The sequence below is a fragment of the Oncorhynchus gorbuscha genome, linkage group LG14 (assembly GCF_021184085.1).
Source record: "Oncorhynchus gorbuscha isolate QuinsamMale2020 ecotype Even-year linkage group LG14, OgorEven_v1.0, whole genome shotgun sequence".
Lineage (NCBI taxonomy): Eukaryota > Metazoa > Chordata > Actinopteri > Salmoniformes > Salmonidae > Oncorhynchus > Oncorhynchus gorbuscha.
In genome coordinates this window covers 9,781,705-9,798,855 of record NC_060186.1, presented here as the reverse complement: position 1 = coordinate 9,798,855, position 17,151 = coordinate 9,781,705, and the positions used below count along the sequence as shown (strand labels likewise).

Here is a 17,151-nt window from a genome sequence, read left to right as displayed (position 1 = left end):
CCCTGATGTTCTACCGAACTTTCCAATACCTTTCTGATGCATTTCACTCACCTTAAGATGCAAGTAATTTTACATTTTTTTAGCCTTGTGAACATATGAACTTGGTTGCATTTTTCTCTGTTATACTACAGGACCGGCCCTACCAATAAGCAACATAAGCGGCCGCTTATGGCCTTGCATCCGTTAGGGAGCTCCCCCACCCAAGAAATATAGAGTTTAGTTACTCAGTCGGGTCTCAGCTTACTGTTATGAGTTAGAATAGTAGAATACACAAGGTGCAATTTCAAAATGTGGCAGTGCATCATCAGTTTTGTCAGTCGTGCCTGGATTTACACAGGCAGCCCAATTCTGATATTTTGCCCAATTCTGATCTTTACACTACTTCAGCTGAAAAATATCTGATGTGATTGGTCAAAAGACCAATTAGTGGGGGGAAAAATATCAGAATTGGTCTGCCTGCCTAAAGGCAGCCTGAGAATCACTCCGTAAATTATTCTAGCCAGCTATCTTAACTTAATCATGGCCGAATTTCTGACCGAGCACACGGATCACGTGCTCAGGGTCCCTGACCACCAGGGTGCCCCCATTGATTTTGTTGGTCACTCTTACCAGATGTCGTATGAGCATGTCATAAGTCATGGCAAAATGTTTAGAATTGCAGGAAATTAGCTTTGAAACTGCAACGTTGTCTCTCCATCCCATTGCAAAATTTGTAAAATTGCATGAAATTAACTTAAAAAATGCAAATAGTTATCCTATTAGGAAATGTTTAGAATTGCAGTTAATTTAATTTACCTTTATTTAACTAGGCAAGTCAGTTAAGAACAAATTCTTATTTTCAATGACGGCCTAGGAACAGTGGGTTAACTGCCTGTTCAGGGGCAGAACGACAGATTTGTACCTTGTCAGCTCGAGGGTTTGAATTTGCAACCTTCCGGTTACTAGTCCAACGCTCTAACCACTAGGCTACCCTGCCGCAGTAAATAAGCTCTAAAACTGCAACGTTTCATGAAAATGATGACTAGAATGCTAAAAAGGCCATACAATTACAAAAAAGATTGGTATTAGTCAATATTGAGCCAGCTCCGAACAGCTCTTCTTTCAGCATGATTGTGTTAAATAGACATGGGAGGGGACCTCAGACTGGTGTCTGCCTGGGGCCTCCACATCATTAAGAACGCCCCTGCATGGCCTTTAGCTATGTGTAAAATTCCCACATTACCTTGCATAAGGGTAGACTATTTCTTTGTTGCACCATTCAGGATTATTGTACGGAAAATATAGAAATGCTATTGATAATCAATTCTTGATATTGGTCACTTTGAAACTACAGTGCCTTCAGAAAGTATTCGTACCCCTTGACTTTTTCCACATTTTTAAAAATGTCAACGATCTAAACAAAAATCTAACATTTGTAAAACGTTTTTTTTAACCTTTATTTAACTAGGCAAGTCAGTGAAGAACAAATTCTTATTTACAATGACGGCCATGATCAAAGGGATATTCAATGTCTGCTTTTTAAAAATGTTTACCCATCCACCAATAGGTGCCCTTCTTTGCGAGCCATTGGAAAACCTCCCTGGTCTTAGTGGTTGAATCTGGGTTTGACATTCACTGCTCAACTGAGGGACCTTACAGATAATAATAATAAATAATAATAACTGTATGTGTGGGGTACAGAGATGAGGTAGTCGTTCAACAATCATGTTTAACACTATTATTGCACACAGTGGGAGTCAATGCAACTTATTATGTGACTTGTTAAGCAAATGTTTACTCTGCCAAAACAAAGGGGTTGAATACTTATTCACTCGACTTTTCAGCTTTTCATTTTTTATTAATTTTAAACATTTCGAAAAACATAATTCCATTTTGACATGATGGGGTATTGTGTGTAGGCCAGTGACAAAAATATTAGTTCAATCAATTTTAAATTCAGGCTGTAACACAACAAAATGTGGAGAAAGTCAAGGGTGTGAATACTTTCTGAATTCACTGTATGTAAATTGGTGAAATGTAATTTGCTCAATGCAAAATAAACTAAATGTTAGGCTACCTCCCTTTTTGTGTGTATTTTTTGCAGTGGTGTAAAGTACTTCGGTAAAAATACTTTAAAGTACTACTTAAGTTGTTTTTTGAATATCTGTACTTTACTTTACTATTTATATTTTTGACCACTTTTACTTCACTATATTCCTAAAGAAAACGGTGTACTTTTTACTCCATACATTTTCCCTGACACCCAAAGTGCTCATTACATTTTCAATGCTTAGCAGCACAGGAAAATAGTCCAATTCACACACTTATCAAGGTAACATCCCTGGTCATCCCTATTGCCTCTGATCTGACGGACTCACTAACGCTTTATTTTTTTAAATGTCTGAGTGTTGGAGTGTGCCCCTGGCTATCCATAAATAAATAAAAACACGAGAATTATGCCGTCTGGTTGGCTTGACATAAGGAATAAGAATGATTTATACTTTTACTTTTAACATTTTAGCAAGTACATTTACTTTCGATACTTACGTATATTTAAAACCAAATACCTTTAGAATTTGACTCAAGTCGTATTTTAATGGGTGACTCACTTTTACTTGTCATTTTCTATTATGGTATTTTTACTTTTACTCAAGTATGACAATTTAGTACTTTTTTCAGAGCGTCTAGGCCTACTCATCATAAAACGGGCGGCACGTTGTAATATTTTCAGGCGTCAGCCGTCTACGTGGCTGGCTGACGCATTTTGTTCTTTTTCCCAAATTCCAATGAGCTATAAAGTGGTCGATTTTTTTTTACGGGATTATGTAGACTTGTTTCTATGAGTTGGCAAGTAGAATACTTTTATTTAAGGTTTATTTGATTATCTGAAATACCTAAATATTCTTAATTATAATCACATTTTAACTAATGCATTTAACTTGATTTTGGATGGAGTTTCTTGCGCTAGTCTGCTACGAAACTTCTAGAGCTGTGGGCCATTGTCGCTTGCATTCGCAGCCGCTACTTTGAATCAATTCCTTTTCAAGTAGGCAAAAGGAAGCTGCAAGCCGAAACGTTGCTGCAGGCTACAAAAATGCCAAGTAATGAAGTGAAGCAAAGGAAGAAGACCACGGCTCAGAAACAAAATGACGAACCGGTAGAAACGTCAAAGTACACTTCCGAAGATGAAGCAAAAAAAGCTAAAGCTACCGAAGGAAATAGCTTGGCTGAAACTAAAATCTCCTCGCCGTTCTCCCTGGATGTGAAAACGATAACTTGTCTATTGTCACTGATAGTTTGCATAGTGCTTATATGGTAAGTAAAAGTAAGCCTATACATTTGCATAGGGCATAAGCTTTACTTATAAAGGCCCGTGTGTTTATGGATAATTCCTATTTACTTTCATCTCGGCCAAACAAGAAGAAATTAATAATTTTATGTTTGAGTTTTGACGCTATTGTCGCCCCTTACATTACAGGGTGGTATTGCAGCAGAATGCAAGATTCTTCGACGTGGAAGAAAAGTACAAACTACTGTCTGGGAAGACTGCACGTCTCCTTGAAATGGAGGAGGAAGTCATCAAGGTGTCCAAGAAGGTATGTTTTGTTTCTATTGGAACTGTCTATCCATCTCTCTCTGGCGAAGAACAAGACACAAAAACATTATGCAGAGACTTCTATGCATTGTTATGTGTGTTTATTGATACTGTCATTGTCTTGTGGTCCTTCTGTAGCTCAGTTGGTAGAGCATGGCGCTTGTAACGCCAGGGTAGTGGGTTCGATCCCCGGGACCACCCATACATAGAATGTATGCACACATGACTGTAAGTCGCTTTGGATAAAAGCGTCTGCTAAATAGCATATATATTATATATATATTCTTGCTTGTCACATAATATAGGCCCCTCCCCCTTATTATTAACCCCTGCAGACATGTCTGCATTATTCATGTACAGCAGTTATTCTTGCGTCTTGGATTGTATAGCCTATCCAGGTGAATTGAATTCTGCGATCAAATCACATTGTCTTCCGTAGAATTGCTATATGCATCTTTTGACTGAATGTGTGCATGCAATTGCATGGATTTGTACTGAGAATACTGAGGATCCCAGAGCCCTCCCCAGAAACAGCCCTCCCTGTTTTGTGTTGCGGCTGCAGCTCGCCGCCTCCGAGGACGACCTGCAGGGGGCTCTCTCCACCTTCTCCCTGGCGACGCGCCTCGAACGTGACCTGTCCTCGCTCCATGCCGTCGTCCTGGCGATGCAGGATGACGAGAACTCTGCCTCTCGCGATCTCCAGACAGTCAACGCCCGCTTCCTGAACGTGACTGAGACGTGGCAGACGGGCCTGGCCTCGGTGACCTCCGACCTGGCATCTCTGAAGACGGAGTCACGTGAGGCGCACGCTGGCGCCACAGCCCGGGTGAACGAGGCCGAGCAGAGGGCCCGGGCGCTGGACGAGAGGCTGGAGGAGCTGGATGACAGCACCCGGCGGAACACACGCGCCCTTGGCCGCACCGAGGACGAGGATGCCAAGCGGTCTCAGGACCAGCTGGACTGGAACACCAAGCAGCTCCACAAACTGGAGGACCAAGTCCGGAGCCTGCTCCGAGTAGATACCGAGTTAGTCGCCCAGCTAGAGGAGCACATCCCCCGGGCCCAGCAGTGCGAGGCTCACCTCCCGGCTGTGGAGGAGGCAGTGAGATCCATTCTGAGGCTGGGGGGGGACCTGGGGATGGCGGAGCGAAGGCTGGAGGAGCTCACCCTGCATGTGTTTGGGACAGAGGACAGCATGCTTAAAGCCCTGACAGAGATCCTGGACATCAAGCAGGCTCTGGACGCCCTCCAGGCCCACAACAGCATCCTCAAGATGAAGAATGAGTTGGCTGTTGTCAAGGAGACGCTGGGACAGCTCAGCAGGGGGGAGGAGCAACAGGACAACCAGGCTAATTCTGGAACGCTGGATAGGGAAGGGGAGAGGGAGGGGTGAAAGGTCAAGGACCCAGAGCAGGATGAGCCACCCCAGCTGGTACATAATGATGACCTCGGTGTGATGTCATTTCTAAACCATAGGAAGGAGTGGTCCTGTCATTTCATTTGTTTTAAAACTGCTGTTAAATCCTCACATAGTTAAACCATTGCTACATTGTGTGATTTGTGCATTTTAACTTGCTATTGATAAAGTTTAGCAATACGTTTCATCAATAGGTTTTAAGTTCTTGTCTCACAAACATTCTTGTCTCACAAACATACTACTATCTAATATGGGAACCAATCAATGTTATCTGCACTGGCTGCTGAAAGTCAGCAACTGAATGTAGCGTTTGCACCCAAACACTGCTCCTGTAATCTGTAAAGGATATTATTGTTGCCTTGTTGGTGTCTGAAAGGAGAACAATTGTGACCGGTACTCCAATATCATCAGGTACTCAAATGTTGAGTTCGTATACATTTTTTTATTCACATTTTATATTCGAATGAGTTTGACAGTTATGCCAGTATTGCATTTCTAATAAATGTGCCTTATTATCAGGGTTTCTCTGAATCTTTTAAATGTTCAAATTTGGTTAAAACTATTGTAAAAAAATATCTTCTCTCTCCTAGCTTGCATTTCTAGTAAATTAAAACCCGTTTCAAATATCTTAGTGTTACCCATTTATTTGCTCTATTTATTTGTACAAAATATCAGCTTTCTGTGTAACTTATGGACTGTCTCCCCTGCATGTTTTTCAATGAATGCTATCTACCAGTCTATGACTGCATGGTCTAGCTGGTCAGTCTTTTCCTATGTAAAGCTATTTTCTAAAATGGCCGCCCTGTTCTGTCTGTCCACCTGTTTCCTGGCGCAGTGCGAGGGTGTCCAGAGCCTGTTGGAGCATCTAGAGAGGCAGCCTGGTGGTCTCCTGCCCCACTTGGAGGCCCTGGAGCGGGATGTAAGCCAGCTGAAGGACTGGGCGTCCGGCCTAACGGAGAAACGCGGCCTGCTCCAGGACAGCGTGGCAGCACTGACCGAGGCTGTGGGACAAATCGAGGGACGCACCTCTGCTATCACTAAGGATGTCAACACTAAGGTTTTAAAAGATGATTTAAGCCATCTAGATGCTCTTACTACTTTGGTAACCAGGATGTAATATCTCAGGCAATTACACAGGAACTGCAGATAAGATTCCTGAAACAATCACTGTATTGTAATAAGCTTTTAAAGTAGTTACATTGCCTTTCTATTCTAATGCCACGGTTCTGTTCAACAAGTTGCCTCTGGTTTTGAGACTTCAACCTTTACATACTTGGAATATACATTTCTTGGTATTATTACATGTAACTACATATGTCGTTATATGTAATATGTTGTTACATGTATATCTAGTTACATGTAATAATACCAAGAAATGTATATTCCAAGTATGTAAAGGTTGAAGTCTCAAAACCAGAGGCAACTTGTTGAACAGAACCGTGGCATTAGAATAGAAAGGCCGTTCATGTAAAGATTTGCCCATGAATCATCTTCCTCCTCTTCCTCCATCTCCTAGGTGGCGTCGGTTCGGACGGACGTGCGTCGGATGGATGGGCTCCAGTCGGAGGTGGAGTCTCTCCTGGAGAAGGTAAGGGAGCTGGAGGAGCGGGCCGCCCAGGCCGAACGCAGCATGGTCAAACGTATCGGCGACCTACTGGCCGGCAGCATCGACCGCATCCAGGGCCTTAAGGGCGCCACGGAGCGCAACGCCCAAGCCCTGGAGCAGCTCAAACATCGCCTACCTGAGCTGTTCGTCAACGACCAGCAGATCTCGGAGCGCCTGAGGGAGCTGGAAAGCGGCCGTGCCCGATTGGTCCGCACGGTGACTTTTGCCGGCGACCTCAAGCCCAAGGTGGCGGCCATCAAGCGGGACTTCGGGGCGCTGGCTCCGCAGGTGGATGAGCTGACCCTGAGGATCGGCCGTCTGGCCGAGGATCTGACCAGGAGGGAGGAGGACATCGCAGAGCTACGGCAGACGTTCTCTAACCTCAGCGCTGTGGAGGAGGACCTAGGAGTTGTGACACAGCAGTTGAGTCAGATAGTTGAGCCTGAGATGCCCGTAGTGGGAGGAGAGATGCTTCTGCAGAAAGTCAACGTGAGCGAAGCCCTCCCTCAGACACTGGAAGGAGAGCTGTGAATGAGTACTTTTCTATATGCTATAGATCTACAGAGTAAATGGCAAACGTTCAGCTTGTCACCAATCATTCCCTTACAATAACTTGCACGTTTTTGTAAATCTCAGAGTTTGCTGATCTCTCTACAGCCATGGTCGACCCCACCTAGCCCTTACAACAGCTTCTGGATTCCCCCAGAGATCTTGATTAATGTAAGCAATATAATGGAAACCACAGAAGAACAGGTTGATCCCCCTATAATGTACATTCCAGTATACTTTCCATTGACTGTATACGTATACAGATCTTTAGGGGGTCGAGAGGTAAGTCCTATGGGGTTGGGGTTAGGTTGAGACTAACTGTGCTTCTTGTCTAGAATGCTGACTGACGTATTTTGCTTTACAAATTGTATCCTTGAATGAACCTGTCATATGAGTAGGTTGGCGTTTATTGCGATGAATCTTGTCCTGGAGGCAGAGCTGAGCAATTTCCACTAGAAGGGCCAGTGGCAAAGTCAAAGTTCATGAAAACAAAAATGTGCTTGTTGGTAGTGTGGTTTAGGGATAAGGTTGGTAGTGTGGTTTAGGGATAAGGTTGGTAGTGTGGTTTAGGGATAAGGTTGGTAGTGTGGTTTAGGGATAAGGTTGGTAGTGTGGTTTAGGGATAAGGTTGGTAGTGTGGTTTAGGGATAAGGTTGGTAGTGTGGTTTAGGGATAAGGTTGGTAGTGTGGTTTAGGGATAAGGTTGGTAGTGTGGTTTGGGATAAGGTTTAAAATCAGATTTTATGGCTGCGCCAGCTAGTGACTACCCTGCAGAGCTGCCTCCAGTACATGAATCATCCCAGTAAATGCCAACCTGTGTCCTAGGAGACTGGAATGTTATTTAATTTTTTTGAAAAATGGCATCAATCATGGTGAATGAGAGGTCTTGCTGGTCCACAGTTTTGGAATGTGAGCAGTCTCTTGAACAGTTTCCCCCTTATCAGTTGTCAGTCTGGCCAGTGGGCGGGTTGTAACAACACTGCTTGACCCCTGTGTGACCTGAACATGGGTATGTATTCTCAGGCTAAGGGGCCTGTTCAGGAGGAATGTTTTGCTACAATATGATTCTGTACAATAGGGAATGATGATGTCAGCGCTATACATTCTACCTGCAATGTTCTCAATAGTTCACAGTGCTGAATACATGCCCTGGGGTTCCACATGGCTAGCTAGTTCTGCTAGTTTCTGCATCTCTGCCATCAATCAAATCGAAATGAGTCTGTGGTTTAAAGGTATAGGGACCTAAAATAGAATACTGAACGCTGCTGGTGTAAACAATCTGTTGCCAGGAGTTTATTCAATGGGGCTGACTGCAGAGCAATGCAGATAGAAATGTGTGGCATAGAGCTGTGATTCATGTCTGAGAGTTGTTTCTGTTCTGTTTAACATTTTTATCTGCAACATTGCTGACGTTGCACTCCTCTGATTTAAAAAAAACAACAACCTTGGGCTTATTCAGTGGGTTACCATATGTTCCGATGGAAATATATTGTGTAGAACAGACATCACGATCATGTAGGATAGGGAAGCATGCTAATCTATTGATTTCTAGGGCTATTCTGCTGAGTAAGCCTCCAGGTGTTTTACAGGAAATATACGTCTGAAGGAGGAAGTATCTATCGGAGCTGAACAATGAGCTGCCAATCACCAAAGGCCAATCTCCAACCCGAGAGCCAATCACAACTTGTTTAACATGCACATTGGCATGTCATCTCTAAAGATGGAGTTGAACCTACACATACCTGGAATCGCTCAAATGAAAACCAGACATTAGGACGCAGATTGCAGCTGGTCTTTGGGTAAAGAGTGTGGACACCATACCACTGTTTTAACTAAAGCTAATTACATGTACAGATCACACCACATGTATTTACAGTAGCCATTCCTTCAAACTGTCACAACCCCATTGTAGTGGTGTTAGGACACTGCAGAGATGGTGTTTGGATATGTTGTTCTTCGTGTGAGGGTTGTGCTTAATAAATTATGTCAATTTGAAGTTTGTGTGTACTCTGTATTCCCTATACATGTTTATGAATTTCCTTGTACATGTTGATGCAATGGCACCTGTTGAATGGAAGGTTTTGTGTGTGTGTGTGTGTGGGGCGGACTCAAATCAGGTTATGACTGGCCTATCAGGAAATTATTGAATTAGCCTCAAGCAACTCCTCTCTTCAGATGAAAATGAATTACTTTAAATAAATTCTCACTTGACTGTCCCAGCAGTGTTTCCTAATTAAATACTCCAATAAGCTTTTTATGAAGCATCACAGACTGTATTAAGTCCATTTATATAGTCAGTCTGAAGCGCCAGGTTATATGTCAAATGGCATCCCATTCCCTATATACGATGAGCTCCATTAGTATTGGGACAGTGGCATTGTTGTTGTTTTGGCTCTGTACTTTGGATTTGAAATGGTATAAAGTACAGACTGCCAGCTTTAATTTGAGGGAATTTTCATCCATATTGGGTGAACCGTTTAGAAATTACAGCACTTTTTGTTCATTGTCCCCAATTTTAGGGGACTAGATCAAGTATGTGACTACAAATTTGTTGGATGCATTTTCTGTTTGATTATTTTGTGGATGCTACCATGATTATGGATAGTCCTGAATTAATCGTGAATAATGAGTGAGAAAGTTAGAGGCATAAATATCATACTCCCCAAAAATCCCTACTTCTCACCATTACAAAAACCGGGTACTATGTACAAACAGTACTGTAATTTCCAAACTATTCACTCAATATGGATGAAAAAAAAAAAAAAAGTTGACAGTTTGCACTTCAACCTCATAGTCATATCATTTAAATCCAAAGTGCAGGAGTACAGAGCCAAAACAACAAAAATATGTCACTGTCCCAAAACTTTTGGAGCTCAATGTAATACACTACTTTTACTAGAGCCATATGGGCCCTGGTCAAAAGTAGTGCACTATATAGGGGATAGGGAGCACATACCTAGAGTGAGCCTTTAAATGAACTGGGAGTGCTTTAACATTGTAGCCTGTATCCTATGAAGGATTTTCTATGATCTTTATCCAATGATCTTCTTCTAGAAACAGACCGACCAACTCTCACCTTTCACCTCAGTACTCACCTCCAGTGAGATTGATGAAGTGTGGTGGTGTACAAAATGGCTACCTTGCATCTGTCACGGAGACGGTTGGAGTGAGTTAGCAACATACAATATACAATGAAGATTTTATAATATACATGTAAATCAATTCAAAGCCTTGTCTACACAGAAATGTGGTGGCCCAATTTAATTTTTGTAACAAAACACAATCAGTAAACCATAACACGCTCCTGAACAAGAGCTTATATTGCAAATTGGGTTTGTGAAACCACCCGTAACAGAATCTGACTAAATGAAAAACTCAAATGAGAAAAAATACAAATAAACAAACAAAAAACTACAGTGCAGTGTTGTGTTAAAATTCACAGCAGTCCACGTTCCCCATTTCTCATTGACCCAACCCAGTCTACCCCTCCTGAACACTACCCCCTCCTCCTTCTCTTCTTCCTACGCTCCCCTTACACCTTCATGCTATTCGGCTGGGGCTTTGGTCAAGGCCTCCAATGAGCTAATGGTCTTCTGTAGTGACCCCTGTAGGGCTTCGATGGCCTTCTCATGGCTCTCCAGCTTGGCAGCTTTCCCCACCAGGCCATCCACAGTGCTCTTCAGCTTCTCCAGCTCTGGTGGGGGTTGGCTGGTTGACTTGGAGACTTCCCTCAAGGCTTCCAGCTTCTGCTCCAGCCCCTCTATCTGCAGCCCCAGGTTAGAGACCCTGGAAGACAGATTGGTCTGAGCGTCACTCAGTGCGACCACGTTGGACTGGAGCTCCTCTAGGCTGCCCTTCAGCTCCTCTAGCTCCCCCTGTAGAGTGGCCCGGGCCTTCTCGGCTGCCGTGCCCTGGGCGGCGAGCGTGCTCTCGTGGGAATCGTACTTGGCAAGAAGAGCCTCAACCTTGGAAGTCAGGTCTGTTAGCGACGCGGCCAGGGAGTCTCCGCCCTCCTCCACCACTTTTAGTCTGACCTCCAGACCGTCGGACCTCTGCTCAGCCCTGGCCGATTCCCCCCGCAGTTCCTTCTCCAGACTGTGCAGAGCTTCGGTGGCCAGCTCCAGGCTGCTCTGCAGGCTCTGGTCCTGATCTGTCAACGCCTGGATGCCTGCCTCTGCTCCCGACACCTGCTGCCGCAGGCTCCCCGCTGTCTCCTGCACCAGCAACCTCACCGCCTCCACTTCCTGTGACATCGAGGCTATTTCCTGGTTACGGGTCTGGAGCTCTGACCCCACCGCGGCGATCTGCTCCCTCAGCGAATAGGCAGACTCATCTGTGGCCTGCTTAGTGGTGCTGAGCCCGGCGACGGTGTCGACAATGGCAGACAGTTCCTGCCTGATCAGCTCCGGGTCCTCCATGTCATCCAGACGGGCTTTGAGGTCAGCCAGCTGACTTTGAGTCTCACCCTGGGTCTCGGTGAACTCAGTCACGCTGTCCGCGATGGAGGCACTCAACTCAGCCAGGCGCTCCTCCACCGTCTTCTCCAGGGAAGAGAAGTCCCGCTCTCTGGCCTCCTTCACCTCCTTGATGCCTTCTGACAGGTCGACCAACAGTTCGTTCTGGAGCCTCTGAAGAGCCTCCTCCACCCGCCGTGTCTCCGCCTCGCCCTTCCTCACCGCTCGGCTCCCCACCTCCTGCTCTGCCCGCATGGTGCCCAGTGCCGACTCCAACCCATCTACAGCACGCCTCACGTTGTCCACCTACACAACCACAGACAGCGAAGCATACACTGAGTGTACAAAACATTAAGAACACCTGCTCTTTCCATGACTTAGACTGACCAGGTGAATCCAGGTGAAAGCTATGAGCCCTTATCACATGTTAAATCCACTTCAATCAGTGTAGATAAAGGGGAGGAGCCAGGTTAAAGAAGGATTTTTAATCCCTGAGACATGGATTGTGTATGTGTGTCATTCAGAGGGTGAATGGGTAAGACAAATACTCAAGTGCCTTTGAACGGGGTATGGTAGTAGGTGCCAGGTGAACTGGCTTGTTACAGGAACTGCAACGCTGCTGGGTTATTCATGCTCAACTGTTTCCTGTGTGTATCAAGAAAGGTCCACCACCCAAAGGACATCCAGCCAATTTGACACAACTGTGGGAAGCATTGGAGTCAACATGGGCCAGCATCCCTGTGGAACACTTTTGAAACCTCCAGACAAATTTAGGCTGTTCTGAGGGTAGGGGGGGGGGGGTTGGAACTCAATATTAGGAAGGTTTTCTTAATGTTTTGTACACTCAGTGTAGGTCAACCTTTGGTCATCAATACAGATTAGGGCCTTAATGATTATTCGATTAGTCTTTTATTATTAATCTGTCAAATCCTTACAATCTGTCACATCCCTACTATAAATACTGTATGTATGCATACATAATATAATAGCCATATTATCTAACACTATTACTGCTATTCAATTGTATAACATAGGTTTAAATCTGTACATCTGTATAGACACACCTGTGTACTGGATGTACTGGAAACACAGGTACAATACATTCCAAGAAAGTTGGAAGAGGGTGGAAGAGCCTACCCCCGACCAGTCATTTGCCTGACAAAATAGTTTTTTGCCTTAGTAGTTATTGAAATAGACTTTATAGCTTGCAGTGGAAGACACAGCTAATCACATACTGTAGCTTTATACAACAATAGTTGACACAGCCTCACATAGGAAGTGTACATATAGGAGACTGCAATGCATGTTTCAGGATTTACTTGTTGAATGTGTGTTCTTAGAAAATGTTTTTCCCTGAGGGGTTTCTTTACCACGTTTACCTAGTTACAGTAACTCATGAGTAGGTTACGTTGCTTTATTACATAACTCAGCTATTTCTCAGCCTGTGGGATAGATCTACATATGCAGCTTTAAAACCACGTTTACCTAGTTACAGTAACTCATGAGTAGGTTACGTTGCTTTATTACATAACTCAGCTATTTCTCAGCCTGTGGGATAGATCTACATATGCAGCTTTAAAAAACAACTGTTAGCTTCCAGTTCAAACTGGTTTAGTTCAAACTGGTCTGGGAGATCTCAATTTATGCATGACAAGTTAAGTGAAGTTACATGAAGGCTTGAAAATAAGTGAATGAATGAAGGAAGGAATAACTGTTTGACCGAATTAATTAATGCAGGAACTGGATAGCTGGATAATAATGAAAGATCATTTATGGGGTGGCATGTTCATACATTATATCAATGCATTCCTCAATTCTATAGAAATATAACTTCACTTTTCATTACAAAGGATGTAGTATTTCCATTAACCTGGATTTGTTTTTGTTTCAATGTCAGTACTCTCTCTCTAGGAAAGAATAGCATAGATTACATCTGTACTTTTCTTGTGCCAGCTCATCAATCTTTTGGAGGAGGGGGAGATGGCCCTCTTCTAGCCATTTCTTCTCTGTAGTCTATATGTTCATCCTATCTACTTTTGGTGTGCGGTCTTCAACGGACTGCCTTATCTCGTGACCTTGTCATTAAGGCTAGTGGTTAGTCCTAAATCGATTGAATTGCTTACCTGTTGAAGAACATTCTCTACTTTGTGCGTAACCTCTGCATTTTTCCGTACGGTGTCTTCATTTCTGCTGCTGATTTGATGGACTTCTTTCAACACTTGTTGTAGATAAATAGCAGCAAAGCCCGCAGCGGCTACTAATGCGATATAACATAAAGCAGCTATAACTTTGACCCAACTCCCTGACCCCGACCCCTGGATTGAGGAGCTACCATTACTACTAGGTTTCGGACTTTTCTTCGCCACGTCATCTTGCGTGGATGAAGCAGTCTTTTCGCTTAAATTGTTCTTGTTTCTGTTTCTCGCAGTCATGTCTGATGTGGCTTTCTACCAGGGGGTCCGATGAAGTGTGAGGCTGGTCCCTACAGATGCTGTGTACTGTCTTCACTGTACATTTAGCGTATCAGTGAGCGCGATGTGGCTTTCCTAGAACTCGCGTCGAGGTATGCAAAAAAGGGGCGTCTTTCTTATTGTGGGACCTGACTTTCTGACTGCAAAATTGGTCGCTGTACTTGCCGTGTCTCCAATGGCTATGGAATTATGTAGAAAACACAGTAACTAGTGTTATTCAGAAACACAGTAACTAGTTCTGATAAAGTTGAGGAAAAAACTAGGCCTCTTTATTTGGAATAATATAATTACGCCCATTGATGTTTCATGTCTTTCAAACCCTGCTTTTATAAGCCAAAATCCTGTTATAGGATAGCCTAAACATGTCTAGAAAAATAATGATCTCAGAAATGAACTGATGCAATTTGTTTCAATACTGTACCAACAGTAAAGAGAAGGGGTTGTTGAATAGTTTTTCCCCCTCTCATTTGCTCCTCCCTTCATACGTGGCAACTAGAGTAGCCTCACTGTGTATGCCTCGACATCCTTTCCTAGAGTTCCCTCAATCCAAGGCATGTTGCTATACCAGACCAGATCAGGAAGTGTTTCGAACAACTATTAATGTACACACATATATATGTGATTAGTGATTAGGTTACGCTGATTAGGTAATAGTATGCCAATAGCCTAATGACTTCGGCACTATGGAAGAAATTGAAAATATGCCTATTTATTATATATATATTACCATTAACAATGCATGTTAATAAATAGGCATATTTTCAATTTATTCCATTGTGTCGAAGTCATTAGGCTATTGGCATACTATTACCTAATCAGCGTAACCTAATCACTAGCCTATGCTATATAGCTATGTTCCCTCCAAATCATGATAGGATTGCTGTCACCGATTGCAAACTGCAAACCTGTAGACTTGGACATTTGAATAGTTTCAATAACATTTAGCAAGCACCACAATGCAAATTAAGAAACAAATGCATATTTTACACAAAATGGATAACAAAACGCTCTGTTTTGTATTAATCGGGCACAAAATAATTGTTTTCACGTGTGTTTTTAAAGGTTTGATAAAAGTTGCAGAATGATTTAGTTATCCGATGTTTGTCCAATAGAGTCTAACTGCAGACTCTCAGGCCCATCATCTCTCAGGCCCCGCTGTATACTGCCACCTACTGGTGGGACGAGTACCGGTGGGACATAATATCTCAGGCTCCCCACCAACGCCAGGACCCCTCAGTGAGTACGGTTACATGCACACAATAAAGCGATTATTGTGGCTAGTCATATTAATATAATAGTTAAATTAAAACCTTGACATGCTTTGCAAGAATAACAATTTCCCTAATAATCCTATGTATATGGACACATCTGAAATCAGGCTACCTGATGGAGCTCTGATACATGCAGAAAATCAGCAATCACAGAGACATGTTATTTTTGAGAAGCGAATATGATTCTTAGTTCGGACATATAAAGTTTGTATGTGAAAAATACTTCTAAAACGCATACATTCAGTTGTTCCGAACTCACTTCACTCATGCCATAGAGAGAGCCTTGCTCGGATTGGTGCTAGCACATGCACAGATCAAATACATTACTGGAACGTCGATTAAGTTGTTTACATGTCCTAACAATTTGAAAGATTGCTCCGAAAACCGTTTCTATCGGAATATAGACATACTTCAATTTTGACCGTACGCTAATTAAGATACCGTAAACAGAGTAAGGTGTTTACATTACTATTTCATAATCTGCCTACTGCAACAGTAAATTTAATATCTAATTATTGCCATGCATGTAAACGTACTCACTGATATGACTATACTGCCAAAATGCCTGAATGAATGTTAGCATATCATTACAGTTTGTACACTTTGTTGCAGGGATCTTAATGTTTGTGTTTAACTGATACTTTGATATAATGGATTTCCCCTGACTGTCGATGCAATGAAAATGTGGGTCAAAAGGGAAATAAAAGTATTATCAGAGTTTTTAATTTAGGCTATGCCATCATTGTAGTATAATCATTGTACAGTGTTTTATTTTAAAATTGGTGTGTAATCTGTTGATGTGTTGAATAGCAGATATAAATGGGGGCGAAGGACACTGCGTGCCGTTCATTGTGTATTAGTTTCGACCTAAAGTGGATTGTCGGTCGTTTGAACGCTATCCTCTCTGTGGTAAACAGAAAAAAATATTCTGCTTAATGTGTCAGACCCGGAAGTGATGGTTCTGGCATTGGAGAAGGGCCTGAGAGGTGGTGGGCCTGATAGATGACAGCTGCAGCTGGACCCATTTCCCTGCCTTTGTCCACCAGAGGACACTGAATGGCAGTCTTTCGAGAGGAGACTGGAACTGCAACTCACAGGTAGATGGTACCCCCGTCGGCGAAAAAAATCGCAGCAGCCCCATACCCAAATATCTCCCCATGCGGATGTACTCTGCCACAGTTAAAAACAGGCAATTACGGTTTCACTTCTAAAATAAAACAATACATGGGACAATGCTGACGTAATGCCTGAGTCATCCATGCTCTTTAACTTTGGTCGGCGCTGGCCCGCCCATCAGACGTTGTGACAGCCCAGGCCGTGTTTCCAGGTGCTGTTGCAGTGAAGATGGACTTTAGCACTAGTTGTAATGGCTTATTGCCCTTCTGAAGCTAGCTAGCTGTGTCTCGGAGGTTTGTTTTTCCCTGTCAAATCTCCGCGGGAAGGGAGCGAGAACTGGGCAAGCCTCACAAAGACCACAAAAAATGCACCCTGACTTGGAATTGAGAATTTGAACTGCATCGCTGGGATAAATCATATGTGGTCATGGCTGGGCTGATCAAGAAACAGATCCTCAAACATCTCTCCAGGTCAGTGTCAATCGATATGAACCAGGCGGAGAGACAAAACACAACTAACTCCCAAAGGGGTTTTATTTGGGAACCAAGCTAGCGCGTTAGCAGCGCTGTACCTTAGCGCGCGGGAGGCCACTGACGGGGCACTCACTATGCTTGCGCAGCTGAACTTGGTTAGCGTAACAAACCGGTGTCTGTCGTGTTTAGTTAGCTAGCTAACTGGCTTGTTTGATAACTG

General features: G+C 43.4%; 3 protein-coding genes across 9 annotated transcripts in view; 2 read left to right on the top strand and 1 right to left on the bottom strand.

The window, feature by feature from the left end:
- The first annotated feature begins 2,723 nt into the window (after positions 1 to 2,723).
- Positions 2,724 to 9,142, top strand: LOC123994389 (inhibitor of nuclear factor kappa-B kinase-interacting protein-like). 3 transcript variants are annotated; one of them, XR_006831649.1, is made up of 5 exons: positions 2,724 to 3,294; positions 3,458 to 3,575; positions 5,827 to 6,048; positions 6,508 to 7,317; positions 8,736 to 9,142. XR_006831649.1 is itself a non-coding variant. In XM_046296913.1 (4 exons), exons 1-4 carry the CDS (start codon positions 3,074 to 3,076, stop codon positions 7,126 to 7,128), a joined length of 1,182 nt encoding a protein of 393 aa, XP_046152869.1. In that variant the 5' UTR covers positions 2,724 to 3,073; the 3' UTR covers positions 7,129 to 9,142. The 3 variants fall into 3 exon arrangements, 2 of the variants coding, with proteins under 2 accessions (XP_046152869.1, XP_046152870.1); XM_046296913.1 differs by having other exon boundaries at positions 6,508 to 9,142; XM_046296914.1 differs by lacking the exons at positions 5,827 to 6,048; positions 6,508 to 7,317; positions 8,736 to 9,142 and adding an exon at positions 4,137 to 5,509.
- A 1,250-nt stretch (positions 9,143 to 10,392) lies between these two features.
- Positions 10,393 to 14,512, bottom strand: LOC123994388 (cytoskeleton-associated protein 4-like). Its single transcript, XM_046296911.1, has 2 exons — positions 13,724 to 14,512; positions 10,393 to 11,906 (listed from the first exon to the last, which is right to left on the bottom strand). Exons 1-2 carry the CDS (start codon positions 14,030 to 14,032, stop codon positions 10,692 to 10,694), a joined length of 1,524 nt encoding a protein of 507 aa, XP_046152867.1. The 5' UTR covers positions 14,033 to 14,512; the 3' UTR covers positions 10,393 to 10,691.
- A 1,785-nt stretch (positions 14,513 to 16,297) lies between these two features.
- The window catches only part of LOC123994386 (UHRF1-binding protein 1-like), a 64,895-nt gene continuing 64,041 nt past the window's right edge, over positions 16,298 to 17,151 (top strand). Inside the window, exon 1 of one of the 5 annotated variants that reach the window (XM_046296907.1) lies at positions 16,298 to 16,439. In XM_046296907.1, the coding sequence (XP_046152863.1) occupies positions 16,399 to 16,439 (41 nt within the window). In that variant the 5' untranslated portion in view covers positions 16,298 to 16,398. Of the gene's footprint in view, positions 16,440 to 16,504; positions 16,929 to 17,151 lie in introns of those variants that run through there. The other 4 variants (XM_046296909.1, XM_046296906.1, XM_046296908.1 and 1 more) reach the window with 4 other exon arrangements.

What these genes read in the sequence shown, in the direction of transcription:
- LOC123994389 (XM_046296913.1), top strand. Translation starts at nt 3,074, where the DNA reads ATGCCAAGTAATGAAGTGAAGCAAAGGAAGAAGACCACGGCTCAGAAA. An exon ending in TCATCAAGGTGTCCAAGAAG is followed by an intron (nt 3,576 to 5,826) that starts GTATGTTTTGTT and finishes TTCCTGGCGCAG; the next exon opens with TGCGAGGGTGTCCAGAGCCT. An exon ending in CTAAGGATGTCAACACTAAG is followed by an intron (nt 6,049 to 6,507) that starts GTTTTAAAAGAT and finishes TCCATCTCCTAG; the next exon opens with GTGGCGTCGGTTCGGACGGA.
- LOC123994388 (XM_046296911.1), bottom strand. Translation starts at nt 14,032, where the DNA reads ATGACTGCGAGAAACAGAAACAAGAACAATTTAAGCGAAAAGACTGCT. An exon ending in TAGAGAATGTTCTTCAACAG is followed by an intron (nt 11,907 to 13,723) that starts GTAAGCAATTCA and finishes GTGGTTGTGTAG; the next exon opens with GTGGACAACGTGAGGCGTGC.